This window comes from Lichenostomus cassidix, chromosome 9, assembly GCF_008360975.1.
Source record: "Lichenostomus cassidix isolate B80296 chromosome 9, HeHo_3.0, whole genome shotgun sequence".
In the NCBI taxonomy this organism is placed as follows: Eukaryota; Metazoa; Chordata; class Aves; order Passeriformes; family Meliphagidae; genus Lichenostomus; species Lichenostomus cassidix.
This window is the reverse complement of record NC_139490.1, coordinates 24,568,362-24,585,116: the sequence shown is the minus strand read 5'-3', so window position 1 is coordinate 24,585,116 and position 16,755 is coordinate 24,568,362. Positions and strand designations below refer to the sequence as shown.

The window sequence follows — 16,755 nt, the reverse complement described above, 5'->3', positions numbered from 1 at the left end:
CCAAATGCACTGCAGAAGTGGGTAAGGAATATTCCAAGAGTAAGGCATCACACAGCCTTGCTGAAATAAGTAGTCAGAAAGCCCTGGAAATTAGAGATGCCCACATTTCTACGCTGGCTGCAAGAAGCAATGCTCCTTACCAGAGCCAAAACAGTTTCCTGAAGAGGAGAGCAGGTATAGGGTAGTAAGCCCATTGCCTTCTCTAGAACTTTCTCTGCAACTTATTAAATACCACTCAGCATAACCCTGCTGCCATCTGTTCCTTTCCTGTCCCTGTGCTGTCAGTACAGGTGTCCCTGATCAAGTCTGTCAGGGACCTCAAAGTGAGAAGCTCCGTACAAAGCTCACACTCGTTTGGGGCATGTGATGCATAAAAAGGCAGCCAGAGGGAAAGGCAAAAAAGGCAGAACAGGCAATAGAAAACAAGACCAAACATGTTAAGTTGCGATATGTTTAATAGACTTCATAATCTACAGATGCAACAAGCCAACACCAAACTATGTGTGCAACAGGAGTACAAAAACCCTTTTGCTGAAGGATGAGAAATGACAGTGTAAAGCATCAGCAAAGGTGGTTTTCAGAGTGATGTTGATGGCAAGGCTTGAGACTGAGTGCTCTAAGGGAAAGGTTTAAGACTCAGAGCTCTGAGGGAAAGGCTTGCTTGAGGGTGAACATGACAAAAATCATCTCTTCACATTGCCGGCGGATCCCATATTCAAAGAGGCAGGAGAACAAAGGTGAGCCATCAGGCCCAACGCCCATGTACTGCAGATCTGAATAAGCACACAGGCCTTTGAAGAGTATGCTGGGTTTTGTCCAGCGTTCTGGATTTAAAGGGCTTTTGTTGAGGTAAATTCCTAAATCTTTTCGACCCCTTGGGTCTGTAGGATGAGTGTAGAGTAACCAACTATCTTGACATCTGGCATCCAGGGGAGGTGGAAAGGCAGTAACACTTCCATGGCATCCAGAGGGAGGTTCTACTAGCATTTCAACCCGCTGGCCTTCCTCAAAATCCAGCCCATTGTTGTAGCTGATAGCCTGGATCCTGGCTCCCCTGGTGCTCCTTGCATTGCAGTAAAGGACCTTTCTGCCACAGGTGTCCACCTCTGCTACCTGGCACTCCACTGCACTCTCCTTCCCCATGAAGTTCCCCATCTCCCACGTTGTCCCATGGTTGGAGCTGATGAAGCAGAAGGCATGAGGGGTGGGGTGTTGTTTGGGGTCCAAGATACGGTAGGCATAGGCAGGAATCACCAGGCTCCGAGCTTCATTGAGCAATTGTAATCCATGGCCTGGCCCTACTGCAAACGTGGCCCAGTTCTTGTACTCATTCCTAATGGTCCCATCTGTGATATCCTGGGCAGTGCTCCAGGTGCGTCCTTGGTCCATGCTAGTGACATAGCAGAGACGTACCAGGTTGATCTTTGTCCTCAGCTGATGCTGCTCAGAGATCTTTCCTGGGATGGCTATGAAGAACAAGATGAGTTTCCCCAAGACCTCATCGTATACCGGGCAGGGGTTCATCGATCTATGGTCTTCTAGCTGTGCACTGACAAGGGTCTCCATCCTATTCCACTGCCAGGGCCCATGGGAAGGGAGGCAAGAATGGAACACACTGTTACAAAGAGACCGACATTATAGTGCAAGGATGCCTGGATAAAAACTACAGAAGAGCCTGGGAAGAACAGAAACAGGATAACGGATAGAGCAAGAAATGGGAAGACAATAATCTGGCATCGCCAAATGCACGTGAAAATTATTTAGATGACACAAAGCACGTACACTTCACCAAGCAGGTGGGTTATGTCCTTCTCAATTACTACTCCCTGAGGAACTGATAGCTCTGTATCTTGATGCAGCTGGTGGCTGATGACACTGTTTAAAAAGCTACAGCAGCTGAATTTTCAGAAATCCTCACAAATATATGTATATGCCAAACATATGTGTGGCACATACAGACATGCCCAGTGGTTAAAGTGTGCTAGTAGACACTGTGCTGTGTCAATGTTTTTAGCAGGTCACAGAGACACCAGAGCCCATTTCAAGCATCCTGGATGATGACAAATTCCTTTGTATTCAGACTCCCATTCCTCCACTTTTATCAGTATATGAAGGGGTATCCCAGTCTACACTGAGGCGCCTTGCTAGGGCTGATTCCATGGCTCTGGTGTGGGGATTTGGACCCTGAGCTGTCTGACTCAGAAAATAGGTCACAGAACCGGTATAACTGCTTAGCAAGCCCTGTTTCCTTTAAATGAGTAGCACATAACACAATCATGTTTCTGACACTAGCACTGCAATTAGAAAACTATGACTACATAGTGTTATTGGCTTGGTAAGAGAAGCAGCAGCTTCCAGTAAGATTATATTAATTAGCTTTTCTGCTCTGATTTCCTGATTAGCCTTTTTGTTCATGTCTTATCCTTTTCTATCCAACTAATATTAACTTTTATTGAATATTTAATATTTCCATTTCAAGAAACTCTAGCATGTGAACGCAAATTATGACCAACTGAGGCCTACTAACTGAATTACAGGGAGTTACACAAATGTTACCTGAATGGTATGACACTGCAGGTGGGCTCATAGGCTGCTTCTGCTAGGCAGACTCCAGCTCTTAAGAGCCTATAATCTAAGACAGCCAATGAAGGTTTGGAATCGAAAAACATAATTGCTTTTTTTCCCCCAAGACTTTCCTGCCTTTGCCATATAAAAAATTATTATAAATAGGGTTTCCACCACCCCTAGCCACCCAGCAGCATAACTGTTAATAATAACTGGTAGTTTAATAAGGCAGCCAATTTACTGGCACCAACGAACCAGACACTTTTTTTGCATGTGGAGACTAGCTATTCTCAATTGTTTTTTGAACCAGACATTAGTCCTAAGATGATGAATTTAAAAAAAAGAAAAAGAATAGCCACTGATCACTAATTTACCCCTCCCCATCCTTATGGTATTTATTCTTCTTCCTTGGGGCATTTCTGCCTCTCCTCTGCATTTTTGCTGTCACAACAGGACTTTAGTCCCATCTCTGCATCTGCATCCCCAGCTCTGCAATGATGGGTCAAAGCCAACCCGCAGAATATCTGCTGCACCTAACTTGACCTTAGTCCCCCCAACAGCTGCTCAGTCATAAGGTTGAATCCCAGCAGTTATAATGAGACATGCATTACTTGCATATCTCATTATAACTGCATAGGCAGATTTGTCTCCTGTAACTGGGGAGGAGAAGCTGCCCTGTCCCTACAGCAAGAGGGCAAAAACATTCAACTCATTCAGGGCAGGTGTCGCTCACTTCCTCCCTGCACTGGTACCTGAACATGGTGTGTGGCTGTGTCATACACGCCTCTGCGCATGGCTATCAGCTTGGCATGTTCATCCACCAGGTCCTCTCGTTCCTCAGCAAAGGCCAGGATCATGCTGAACCGAGGCAGGTAGAGCAGGGCTGGAATTCGATAGCTCCAGGTACCATTCTGGAATAATGTTTCTTGCTCCAACACAGGGAATGAGGCCATTGTGCTAGAGGGAAGAAGACAAAGCACACTGCATTTTGACCCTGCAAAATGTGATGGGGCAGATTCCACTGCTTTTTTGCTCTCTCTGCTCACTGGGACCTGTCCTGCATTGAAACATAATTTCTGCTACTTTCACCTTTGTCTTTTTCTTCTGCTTTTCCAGAAAAACCCTATGAGTAGCTTAGTAGCTGGAACTCAGGCCAAACTTACCCCTGGAATAGCCTGGGGTATCTGACTGGTACTCTGAGTGTACTGGGTACTCTGAGTGTCACAAGGTCAGTACACCAAATATGAAAAAGCTGTGCTTTGTTTTGTCTTTTTAATTAAATGCTCAGGCTGTGGTTTTTGTGGGTTTACTCTGTAATTCAGAAGACTGTTGATAATAAGACATTGTAGTACATTCCCTCAGAAGACCATTAATGCCTCTGTTGATGGTGTATCCAAAAGCCAGCAGAGAACTTCTGCTTTGCCAAATAGGAGCTTAAAATCACATAAAAATGGGAGACACTGAGGCAATCCTTGGCCCCAGTTGTGCCCCAGTTTGAGGATGGTAAGCACTAAGCATGAATAAGAAAGTGAAAAGAACACTCCTCTTTCCATAAAATTGAAGAACAGTCTAAATGGTGTCACATTGCTTTGGGTGGGACTTCTTACCAGGCAGAAACCTCATCCTCCTTACAATGGTTTAAAAGCATTTTTATGCAGGAAAGCAAACATGAGGGAGAATTTAGGGAAGCTGCCACTGTGTAACTTGTCTGCTCTATGCCCCCCCATAGCCTCTCTTCCTCTCCTCAGACCTACTTGGCCCTCTGTCCTCTTGCACCAAGCCTCTGCAGTGAGCCAACTCACCCCAGTAAAAAAAAACAGTAGCTTGAGGGAATTATGTCCGAGCAGATAGGGGAAAACATGAGAAAGAAAAAGATAAAAGGAAAAATAAAATAATGCACCAGACATGATGCACCAGAAACTGAAGGCATGGATATCCCCTACTCAGCCGAGAAGGTGGGGAAGAAAAAAAAATTAAAAAATCAAGCCTTAGATATCTGACACATTGAGTGGGTAGGATGGCAGGAAGAAGATGACAATACATTATGAGTAAGAAATGCAAATGCCTCCTACCTCGCTGAGGTAAGACTTACTGCACTCTTTCTTGAGGATTCTCCTATTTATTTAGATCTTGGAAAGCACTATAGAGGTTACTGGATATGGATCAGCTCCTGATGTTCTTGAAGGCTGCCTTGATATTTCAGGACCAAATATGGAGGCAGTTTCAGAGTGCATGTACCTACCTGGAGAATAGTTTGCACATTTCCATCTTTAAGAAGAAAGATAATATTAGCCAGCCTAGCAACCATATACTTGGGCAATAATTTTTTTTTACAGTGTTTATTTCTGAGTTATGACAACACAGATAAACTGAGTTTACCCTCCAGACAAGTCTGAAGCACAATGCTAGCTAGCTCACAGGACCATACATTCCACTCTATTCATAGCTAGGCAGCAAGTGTTCAAATATCCCTTGCTTTCACCTTCCAGATGCTATAAATAGCAGTGAGATTTTTGAACTCATAGCACTGCACAGAAGGCTCTGAACTGTACTGCTTTAGCTAAAGGCCATTGTACAGACCATACCAAGCCACAGCTCCACTGCCACTCTGATCCAAAGCCACTGGAGAGAGAAGTCTATCTCCCAGGAGCAGCTGTTCCCTCCTCACTGTCGCGGAAGATACAACAGTGTGAGGACAGGCAGCAACACCTTTACTGTACAGAATGTTATCAGAACTGGATCACAGCTATCCATGCAATAACATGAAGGAAATTGGAAGACCTTCCTCGAACAAATAGCCATGCTGTTCACTACTTACCAGCATGGATCTGGCTATTTATACAGCCCACATGGCTCCTGAAACAGAAACTCACCAGTGTGCTTCCAAACTATGTAAAGGGAGATCACTCAACCTCAGTGCAGCACAGGTTCTTTAGTGTTCATGCTCATGATGCTGTTCTGATCTTGCAGTCCTGCTTCAGAACAGGGCAACAGGGAAGGAAAAGAAAGGAAAAAAAATAAAGGAGAGGAAGAATAGGAGAGAGATCTGGGCTCGCCCATGAAGCCCTTGATGGAAAGCCAAGAGACTGGTGCCACGGGAGGCTGTGCTGCAGCCTGCTGCACCCATGTCCCTCCCGTGTGAACCTGTCACCTGCACACAGCACTGCCCATGCTCTCAGCCCCTCTGTGACACACTCACTGTGAGTGTTACAACGTATTCCACTTATTGCCAAATGGAGATTGAGGAAATAGCTAAACTGGAAATAGCTGCCACAGAAACAAACCTGAGGTTCCTGGACACAGCACCCACAACTACAATAAAGGAAATACTAGAATCAAGTGACATATCCATCTCTCCAGAGACTAAACAGAGATATGTTTGAGTGTGTGTGTGTGTGTGTGTGTGTGTGTGTGTGTGTGTATACACTTGTGCATATACTCCCTGCACACAGTTTGGGTATTACGGTTGTATGCATATATATACATGCTATGTATTCATCTGCAGAGAAACTTCTCCATCCTTTTTTAAATGCACTTAAAGTCAGTATTCAGCTTTTTCTACCTTCTCCCTTGTGGATTCTCAAGCAGAGATTGAGTCATAACAGTTTGAGTTTTGCACAGAATCAAAAATGCAGGATCTTTAAATAAGTTTAAAGTTCATAACATATATATTAAAAGAAAGCAAAATAGTGCTGTTTTAGTTACTGATCCAGCCAACTGAAAGGAGCTGACTTTTCTTTTGACCCCTACCGGTATTCAAAGACACACCCACTAACTAGACCCTACTGAATAAAAGAGAAGTAAAATTGGCAAATCATTTACAGGAAAGATACATGAAGAATGTTCCGAAGCTCATACTCCAGGACTGCAGGAATCCAACTGACACTTGCCAGTCCCTCCAGCGCTAAATTTCCAGGGGATACATGTGTCCACGATGCTACTCTGCTCCTAAAACCTGTTGAAATAGCATTGGCTGGCCTGAAAGAAAGAAAACAGTGTAGCAGCCCGCATAACCCAAGCACAAGGGTGAGACAAAGTTTGTAGATCGCAGCAGTATCTTTTGAAATACCAAGAGCTACAATTGGGAAAAAAAAAACCACAAAGGAACACAGAGGCTTGAAATACAAGCAGGAGACTGGAGAGCTGTGCACACAAAGACAAAAATTGCTCAGACCTATATGAATTCAACAACCTTAGAGAGAAGAGTTAGTTGTACTTTTGTGAACTAAAGGAATAAGGAAGGGGTTGATGTGGCAATTTTTTCCCTAGGAGAAAAGAATGTAGCTGGTCACCTCTTTCTGGATGACAGAGGTGCTAGCGAGGAGAATGGAAATTTATCATGTAGCCATTAAGCCAATATCCCCTAGTGCATTTTGCCATTTACTGAAGTCTTCCATTCATTTTCTAGGCTTATCATTGCAAAGTGTCTTTTTCAGGAAGGCTGGTGTTTACCTGCAATTTCTCTCCAAGGCATGAGGGAAACTGCTGCACTGACATGCAGTACCTCAGCTCTGGGCAGGATTGAGTAGACAGGGAAAGATGAGCACAGTGGAAACACTAAGAAAAGGGGGAGTTAAACTGGAGGAAGCCATTACTCATCATTTGCAAGTTACGCAGCTGTAATGATTTCCAAAGCAGAGACTGTTTCCAGCACACCAGAAGAGTGAAAAGAAGTAACAGTTGTCAACAAGGGAATCTAGGGTGCATCTAATGCCTGGAAGGAGCCCGAGTGGCAGTAAGGAAAAGGTGCTGGTAGACACTAGGAGAGGGTACTTCTTTCCACTTCTGTCCTTCAGGGCAGCTCACATGGACTTGAAGCAGGATGAGGCATTGCATGTTTATTTGTTTTAACCCTCTCCAAGAAAAGTGAGTAAAAAAGGTAGTGTTTTCACTGGCCTCAGCTTCTGTAAGAGCCTAAAAACATGTTCAGAACCAAGCTAAAATGACAGCATGTCTTTAAAACAAACCAGCTGAAATGAGGTAATACACTGAACTCGATCCCTTGGTCTCTGTCAGAGAGCTTGACGCACTGTGCAGCAGGCAGCTTGTTCTTGAATGATTGCAGATAGGTCCCAAAAGAACTATCCAAGCCCTTCAGGGAGAGTCTGGTGGGAAAAAAACAAAAAACCCAGAGAGAGTCATGTGCAAAGCCCAACTAAAACTGTGCTTTTCTAGGCAAGCACAAGAATCCAGGACCGGTTGTTCTCTACTCAGCATCAGACTTGGACTTACAGTGTTTTCCAAATGTATAAAGTCAGCCACGCATTATGCTAAAACACACTCCTTGTCTCACTTAAAGGAAAAGAAGACATTTCCATTGGGATATTGCATAAAGGGGTCCCAGGAGTAGTCACGTTCCAATTGTATAGGACCAGTTTGCTTCTAGAATACTTGCTACACGGTGTACTCCTGCGTGGAAGATTTCCTCCCTCCTCAACAGCACAACTGGGCCCATTTCTGCAAAAGCCCAGCATCAGAGCGCTCCATCTTGAGCTTGTTTATGCCCTGAGACCAGATCCTACACTAAATCTATGGAGTTTCTTAACAATCCAGGCAACACATATTTATTTAGTCCAATAAATCACCCTCAATGTAAAGTCAGAAAGATGTTATCAGTGACAGCCATCAAATAATAAACCTTAAACAAACTAAAACATTCAGAATTCAAAACAGAAAAAGACACAAAACTGGAATTACTTTAATCCAGCAGCCAATTGAACTAAACTTTTTAACCACACTAGAAACAGAAAGTTTCTCTTGTGGTAAAAACTTCATAGCATATTTACAAGGGGATTTTCCGACTCACCATTACATGTTTTCCTAAACAATCAATCAAGGTCTGCTTTCAAACTGTTGTGGCTCAGCTTGGCACTAGCTCCTGTGCCTTAAAGTGGAGGTTTTCTTAGCATGAGAGAGGAATTACATGAAGCAGCAGCATACACAAACTGCATTCCTACTTGAACCTACAAAAGGTTTTATTTACCTTTGTAGTTCCTAGCAATGTCCACAGTTAGCAAAAGAAAAAGAAAAGAAAAGGAAAAAAAAAGAAAAAGAAAAAATTACCTTTTTTACTCAGTGTCTTCTGGAAGTCACATCAAAAGTAAAAAGAACCAGAACCAAAAAGCACTCCTATTGGGTTAGATAAAAGGGAGGCTCACCACACTCTTACCGACTAGTCTCCAACCTGCAAAATTATTTGTGTTGGCAGCAATGTCAGCTGTCTTGGATCCCCAAGAAAAGCTAGCACCTGGCATGTAAACACAAGCTGACATTTAAATAGCAAACCTGTCTTGCACATAATGGGTGGCTCCATGTGAGCTGGACAAAGAGTGGGGAAAGACTTTTACATTACCGTAGTAATTAAGCAGCATATCTCTACCTGCATGGGTTGGCAGCACTGTAGCACAGCTGTTGTTTCTGTACAGTTCAGCATGCTGTCTTATTTCTTGGTCCTCTACTCCTTTGGTGCTGAGGAGGGCAAAGTTCCTCTGGTTGCAGCACGCAGACTCCCAGTACTTTCTCTCAGAGTACTCCTGAGTACTCCTGAGCTTTGGGAAAGTTTGCTAAAAGAACCCAAAAAATTGTTATAACCAAAAAGTGACAGTGCTGTGATAATCTGACATACCTCTACTGGCTCCACAAACCTCCAGTCCGTCAGTATTGTTCCTTCTGGATAAGAAATGGGTTAACATAGGAATACCCAGGCAGGGATGCAGGATGCATTCAGCTGCAGGTCCCAGAGCCTCTGTGGAGGTGTTCCGAGGCCAAACTATCCCAGCAGCTGCAGGCAAGGAGCTAGTGGGGAGAGCCAAGCCAGGGAACAGAGGGGAGAGTACAAGCCTAAGGTCACACCTGAGGAAGAAGGGGATCGCAGCACCCCTTCTCCCAGCAGTGCCTTGGCTGGCTGAGAGGCAGCTGCTGTGAGTACCCAAGCAAAGAATTTCATGACTGCATTGTGCTACTACTGTCAGAGATGACCCTTCCTATCCCGTTCCTTGCTGCATCTCTTGCTTTCCCCCTCTTCTCTACTGTGTTTTCATTGCTGCCATTAACACTTCTTGTCTTTGAAGTGATCTGAAGGAATGAGAATAACAATTCTGCAAACAGATCTTGTTAGTAATGGAAAAAGAGGAAGAAAAGTCTCCTCATTTGATGGCAGTTGTGGTTGATCGGTGCAAACCAAATAGGGAGTTGCAAAGGTGTGGATTTACAAGTAATCAACTGACCAACCAAATTAATGTAATGCTTCTATATTACTCTGTTTCTCTTGAACAGCCCTGTATCCTTTCTTGTACCAGCAGGAATGCTCATCATCTTACCTTGGCAAGCCATCAGAGGATGTCAGATTGGCAGAAGACTAATCCAGAAATTAAAAAGTGAACAGTTTCTGCTAGGTCATTGTCCTGGACTGCGTCAGCAAGAGTCCATCAAGCAGCAGAATCTGCAGTAGGAGCAGGAGCATGAAGCTGTTTACAGGAGGAGCAGACTCACCGCCCAGACTGCCACTTAGCCATTGCCTCTAATTAGCTGAATCGTAAAACCACACCCCGTGTTTACGAGCCATGCCTGACTGGGCAAATAAAGTACTGCCTTAACTGGAGCACACAAGAGAAGCCCGAGGACATTTGTATCTCAGTGCTTTACCTGGAATCAAGCAACAGTCAGTGTGAGCAAAAGTCCCTCCAAAGACAATGTCATTGATATCCTCCAGATACTAACTTTCAACAGTGACTCCTGGAGAAAATCCAAAGTAAAGCAGAAGCATTTAATAGAGGAAGAGAGACACGGAAGAGGCTGCTAAGGTGCAGTCTGCCAGAAAGCCAGACATGAATGATTGCTTTATGGATTTCTTCACCTTTTTTCTTCTCCCTGGCTAGCAGCAGTGTTATTCAGTTGATGTTCTGAGTCACACACTTGGCTTCTGCACCCAGACAACCCATAAATAATAATTTGTTTAATAGAAATCACCTTTTCCAGCTGCAGCTTAAAACTGGTTGTCCATCTCTTTTGAGTGGAAGTCCCAAATGTGGCTTGGTGTGGTGGCAATGGTTTCATGGGCTATGGTGCCAGCATGCACATGGCAGAGTGGTTCTGCCTCTGGCCACCTCCCATCTCCCCTTATCATCTCTTCCTCTCCAAGTAAGATTCCACACATTCCCCTGCAGCCAGCTGGGATGCCCTGCCTTTGACCCACACCCCAGGATCGGTATCAGACATGGCTGTGCAGAAGCTAACAGTCTACAATGGCTAAAACTGCTCCTAAAAAGAAGAATATGCTGCTTAGTCCTGCTGTGAGGTTAAACTGAGTGAATACCAGTGACTGTGCAGGAGAGCCCCACAATCAACACATGGGCACCCCGCACTGCTTGCCTGCAGTCACCAATGGCAATGGCAGCATCCAGGCTCCAGCACTGCTCTTCAGCCTCCAGCCCATAGAATAGACTGCTATTTGCAAACCCCCTCCTTTCTGATAAAAGAGAAAGAGCTTTTGCCAAATAAAATGTTGTTTTCTGCAATTATTTTACAAAACTATTCCTTATTAACTATCAAAAATGGATGTCCCACTGTAGACATGCACAGCCTAATCTTCCCTCTTTCCTTTTAGTGTAAATCAAAACCAGTGCCACCACTGCAGTTTAAAACAGGTTTAGGTCTGAGGAGGATCAGGATCTTCACTTCCATTGTTCCACACTTACTTCATTGCCCTTATATCTGATTGTCGTAATGAAAACGTTTTTAAAAAGGTTAAAAAATGCAAATGGGGTGAGTGGGTGCATTAATAAGAGGATATAAAAATAATGCAGAAGAAAATATAATGACAGAATCCTGAACAATGGAGCATTTGAATTTGGAGGACCATGGAGGTGCCACCTCTTAGGAAAGATACGGTGACAGCTGCAAATGGAGGCTGAGGCAAAGAATTCAGAAGCTAAGGCTTGTAAGCATATGTGAAAAGAAATTAGCAGGAAAACAAGAGATGGTACATTTAGTGAGTGACTGTCCATTAAAAATGCTCAATGTATATTTCCCTTGCGAAATGCTCAAACCTGAATCCATTGATTCCCAACATCATTAGAGAGGCAAGGCTGACTCAGGTAATTCAGTGTTTTTGCTACACTGTGTAGTGTAGCTGCTGTTGTCAGGCAGTTGTAGTTAAAATCAAGAGATCTGTGGGGTCAGATCATGCAAGGCAGTCAAATAACCAGAATTGCAAGTTTTAAATTAAAACATGATGGACTGCTTTCAAGGCATTGGGGGATATGGTAATGTTGGTGCAGAAGATAAATTCTATAGACCTGGGCTTTGACTAGAAGTATGTTCTGTCAAGGGAGGAAAAAAAGACAAGCAACAAAAATCAAAGTAATAATAATTATGAACGTAACAGGCAAATGCTAATGGCAGAGCCCTTTGGAAAACAGGGTTCACTGGATGAGAAAATATCCCCTCTTTTCTTTTAGTGCCAATTCCAGTGAAGGAAAAGAGCCTCTGAGCACATTTGAGACCAGCACCTCATTATTCTTATCAACTGTAGGAGCAACAGGCATGAGGAGCAGGTACTCTTTGGGTTTGAACTATTTCATGCTCCACTGACTCTAGTTACATTCCTTTTGATTTCCATCAGGAGGAGCAAGCACAGAATCCTGTTGCCAGTGTCTCTCTCACAGTAAATAAAAGCCTTTTACAACTTATTTCCTTGCCCCGTGGAAAAAATTGGACAGAACCAAAAAAATATTCCCTTAACCCAAAAGGCAAAAGCATCACCCCAGAGCAGACCTGTAAGCCTTCTGGCAATCCATGGTGAGTCATGGGTTTGTCACAGGGAAGCTTCCTCACCCTGTGAGAGACAACACCCAATAAACAGCCTGTCTATTATACACATTACACCATTTCTCCATTTACTTTGCCCATTTGGAACACAATAGAAAAATATACTTTATTTTTGTTAACAAAACTATTGGCACTATCTGTGGGAAACAAAGGAAGGCAGGTGGTGAGATTTGAATACAAAAAGAGGATTGTAGGAGCAGGATTTATTTAGCCCGCAAAATAGAACACTGAGAAGGAGACACCGCAGCAATTTAATGACTGGAAAACGCAGTAAAACCATAGTCCCTTGCATTATGTACTCTGCAGTGCTGGGACACTCAGACAAGCAAGTCAGAAGGACAAGGCTAGCTAGATTCACCCTGGGCAACTCTTGCAACAGAGGGGAGCCCAAATTCCACTGCATCCCTCATTCCTGAGTCCTGCCAGCTCTCAGACCAGAAGTGCATAGGCCTGATGGTGACCATGATTAATTATTACACAATTAATTGCTGGCAGCCCTCTATGCCCAGGTCAGGCCCTCAGCTGGTGTAAAGGGACATTGACACTGGTGACCATGAATCTATGATATCTGAGCTCAGATTAACTCGAGCTTAACCGGCGAACATCTTCCATGAAGTAGACTGGGCATACAGCTGCATTTCAAAAAGAAGAGGGTAATGTTGTGACCAATTAAAATATTTCAAGATGAACAAGAGACTTTGCAAGTTCAGTGAACTTCAAGAAGAAAATAAAAAAACAAAGGAAAGAGTAGCATCAAATTCAGCAGGCAGTATGATGCTTTTCATAAGAGGCAATCCAGGCTTAAAAATACCAAGTTATCCAAGAATGAGGGGAAAATTCTCTCCTAGGCATAGCACTGCGCAGGTTTCTACAGCAATTGCACACTTATTTGTCTTCCTTTGAACCACTGGGCCTAAGCTGCTCCCAGAAGTGGGACATTCAAATCATAGCAAGCAAGTAGCCTGGTAATAAATTATTTCAAGAGGGAAAATTGTCACAGGCATTTGAACTGACCCAAAAAGCCTTAAAATAAAACCAGGCTTGCTCTGCCGTATTCACCCCACTGCCCAGGTATGTGAACACACAGGAAATTGAGAAATGGCAATCTAAAAATAGTCGTAACCATTTAGGTCTTTTCATCTCAAATGGCTGTAAATAATGTAAAGCAAGAGCAGTTTCTCAGCCAGTGGGCCTTAAACGTGAAAGTAAATACTATTTACTCTTTCCACTGATTTGAGTTTGAAGATTTGGACCAAAGTTTCACCCAGTTGTTAAAGATTTATACGGGAGGTTTAACAATGCCCTGTCATTAAGCCTTGGCACAAGCAGTGCAAAGGACGTTTAGGGCATATTTGTACTAACTTATCTGGGTAAAGAGAAAGCTGTTCCTTTAAATTGTGTTTGCTGGGACTCTGGAAACTGAACAAACAAAATCTGAGGGAAACTTTACACTCAAGCAGAACTGACAGGAAAGTGCAAGGACTAAAGGACAGCAAACTTCTGTAGGACATACCTGCCTCTGGATTCACAACTGAATCACAAATCTCTAACAACTTGGGGAAGTTTAATTCAGACTTTTTGGACGTACCTCATCCCAATGGCAAATGAGAGACTGGCTCAGCCCCCGAGTGTCAGGTGAGTAAAATCCTATTCTGGGGGGATACTGGAAGAGGAACTGCCCGAGGATGCAACTTCAGGCTAGAAACAAAGGCACAAATCCAGTGCCCAAGAAATAATGGACTTTGCTGTACAAGCAAAGCCACACTGGAGGAGTCCTGTGCAAGCCAGAGAGAGCACAGTTGTGACTCTGTTGAAATACTGGCTGACAGAGAGGAGAGACATCACTGGCACAACTTGGCAGGCATAAAATCCACCACAGGGAGGAAGCCTAGTCAGAAGGGGGACCTAGTCTGCACAGAATGGCATTAATGTGACCAACTGAACAGCAAGCATTCCCCAAACCAGCCAACCAAGCTGTCTGTCTTTTTCCAGGGGCAAGACAAGTTGTAATGTTTCCTGTCAAATATTTATATGTGGTCTTGCTTTTAAAAAGTGTATAAATAAAGACAGAAAATATGAAAAACAGCCTGTCTTCCTCTTAACTCCAGACGGATCCTTCCCCTGAGCCGATTTTTCCTTTCACTCTCAGGAGACCAATTGCTGTGAATCCAATGTAGCTGTGAACTCTGTCCCAGCAATTATGTATATTTCTAAATGTGTAAAGTAAACAAGGACTCGAATTTCATAAGAACAAGTCAGCTCTTGTAATCTTAAACTATCAACAGTTTCAACCGTTAGAGTGGAGCTGTCACTTCCATGTCTAGTTGAATGTAGGAAATTGAATTAAAATAATTAAAACTATTTAGAATATTTTGCTGAACATGCAGAAAGTACTAATTGGCTGACATCCATTTTAAGACATGGACAGGAATATTCAGGGCTGGTTTTCTACTGATTCAAAGTGGGACTTTTAACTCCAATACACGTTAAGAACAACTGTAAATACAGGAGTATGTGTAAAATACCACAGTAACTGCCAGAAAAGAAGAACTCAGAGACAGAGAACCCATTGCCCCACACTGCTACAATTTGGTGAGGACATTTGCAAGACAATGTAAAATGCTTTAACTATATAATTACCCTCATCTGTCCCTGAGTATGTGGCCAGTGCCTGAGGATTTCACTCAGACTTTCCTTTTGAAAGCAGGTTGTTCTGTGATCTCAATAGGCAATTACCATTTTTCCCTACAATAATTCTTGGAAGAAATATTTCATGTTTCTAAGCAGCACCCCATGGAAACTGCCCCATCATGTCTAAAATAAGGAAAACTGACAAGACTCAGTAAAGCCTAAAACAGTCTGGAAGTCTCATTTCCTCCTTGCCTCCTCTTTCCTATGTGAAATCATCTTGGAAAGAGATGTCTGTGAAAAAACAGGTCAAGCAGGTTACTCAATCTACAGAACTTGGACTTTGCTGTTCCAAAAGGGAGCAATCTTGTTCCTAAAACAAGAACCCTTTTAAAGAGCAGTTTAAGTCACCACAAACAAAACCTAAAAAGAACAACAGGACCACTGAGGAACTAGAAATCCAGACAAGATGCCTGCTTTTCACTTGGGGACTGAAATGTAGAAAACACCAAATGAAAAGTAACCAAAACCAAGAGAATATTCAAACTGGTTCATATTTTCCTTTTAATTACAGTATTTTCCAGAGTTCTTTTGAACACAACAGGTTATGTCATGTCACGCTCTTGTACTTACATTGAGCTCTTGCTCAAGTAACTCAGAAGAAAAAAGGATATGGAAAAAATATAGGAGAATTCACAAACTATAATTTATTGTTCCCAGTCTAGAGATGGGGAGCTAAGACACAGGAAACACTGACATGCTCAAGATTGCCCAGGGAACTGCAGTAGAGCTAAGAAATTACATTTACTCTCCCAGGACCTGATCCCATGCCACAGACATGAGAGTCACTACCCTCATCCCAGCCTTCCTCTTTCTGTGCTTAAAAACTGGGAATGAAGAGGAGGGTAACAACTGCTGTTAGAAGGAAAAGTCCAGAAGGGAAAGTGAGCTGCAGAATTACAGTTGCGGATGCCATGACACTAATTTGACAAAAGATGGAGACTCCCTGTGGACACACATGCAGCCAGAGCGCTGCACGTGTCCCTCGTTTTCTTCAGTGCCATGCTGGCTAATGCTGCAGCTGGCAAATTACAGGCAAATTGGGAAGGCTTAGGGGTGATTGCCTAAGGGGCTAGTCCCCCAGTTCTGGAAGAGAAGAGGCTGCTCTGCACTGGAAGCTGCAGTCCAGCAAGCTTCTCTTCCTGCCAGGGTCCTCCTCTGGAGCTAAAAAGGGCCCTTCTGAAGGGGAAGTTTGCATCAGTCCATGCTGTTTGCTGATGAGTTTCCAGGTTGTGTATCAAGTGCTTTTCCTCAGTTACTAAAGACACATGCAGTCAGAGTAACAGGCTGTAAGAACAGAATCGGCTTACGTCAGGTTTGAAATTAACTGAAATTAGCTTGATGTCGTTGACAAAGATAGCCTGGCATAGAAGCACTCCAAACCTGCTTGGCTTTTCTAAGCAGCCTAACAGGTTTCTGATGTCTTAGTGACTTCTGTCTCCCTTGCAGCCATGCATTTGCAAGCAGATTCACCAAACAGGCACTCCTTGGATCCTCCACCCAATAACCACAGAGGGAGGAAAAAGTAAGAGCTCTACTATTTCTTGATCAACAAAATTAGCCTTCTCTTTCCCTGCTTCTGTATAGAAGCTTTTAAATAAAAAACGCTATGAGTTCTTACTTCTCTGCAGTCCAAACAACCACCCATGCTCATGTCTTCCATAACAAGTGTCT

General features: G+C 43.4%; 2 protein-coding genes across 10 annotated transcripts in view; one reads left to right on the top strand and one right to left on the bottom strand.

Annotated features, from left to right (window-relative positions):
• Positions 1-437: 437 nt before the first annotated feature.
• NEU2 (neuraminidase 2) overlaps positions 438-16,755 on the bottom strand; it is a 36,370-nt gene continuing 20,052 nt past the window's right edge. For 4 of the 7 annotated variants that reach the window (XM_085070034.1, XM_085070036.1, XM_085070037.1 and 1 more), the window contains 2 exons: positions 3,318-3,522; positions 438-1,575 (listed from right to left, as the gene is read on the bottom strand). In XM_085070034.1, coding sequence (XP_084926160.1) covers positions 637-1,575; positions 3,318-3,522 — 1,144 coding nt within the window. In that variant the 3' untranslated portion in view covers positions 438-636. Of the gene's footprint in view, positions 1,576-3,317; positions 3,523-7,532; positions 7,674-8,944; positions 9,129-9,884; positions 10,064-16,755 lie in introns of those variants that run through there. The other 3 variants (XM_085070038.1, XM_085070039.1, XM_085070040.1) reach the window with 3 other exon arrangements.
• Positions 13,756-16,755, top strand: part of NGEF (neuronal guanine nucleotide exchange factor) — a 50,124-nt gene continuing 47,124 nt past the window's right edge. For 2 of the 3 annotated variants that reach the window (XM_085070030.1, XM_085070031.1), the window contains exon 1: positions 13,756-14,028. The gene's annotated coding sequence lies outside the window, so the exon portion shown is untranslated. The remainder of the gene's footprint in view (positions 14,029-16,755) is intronic. The other variant, XM_085070032.1, reaches the window with a different exon arrangement.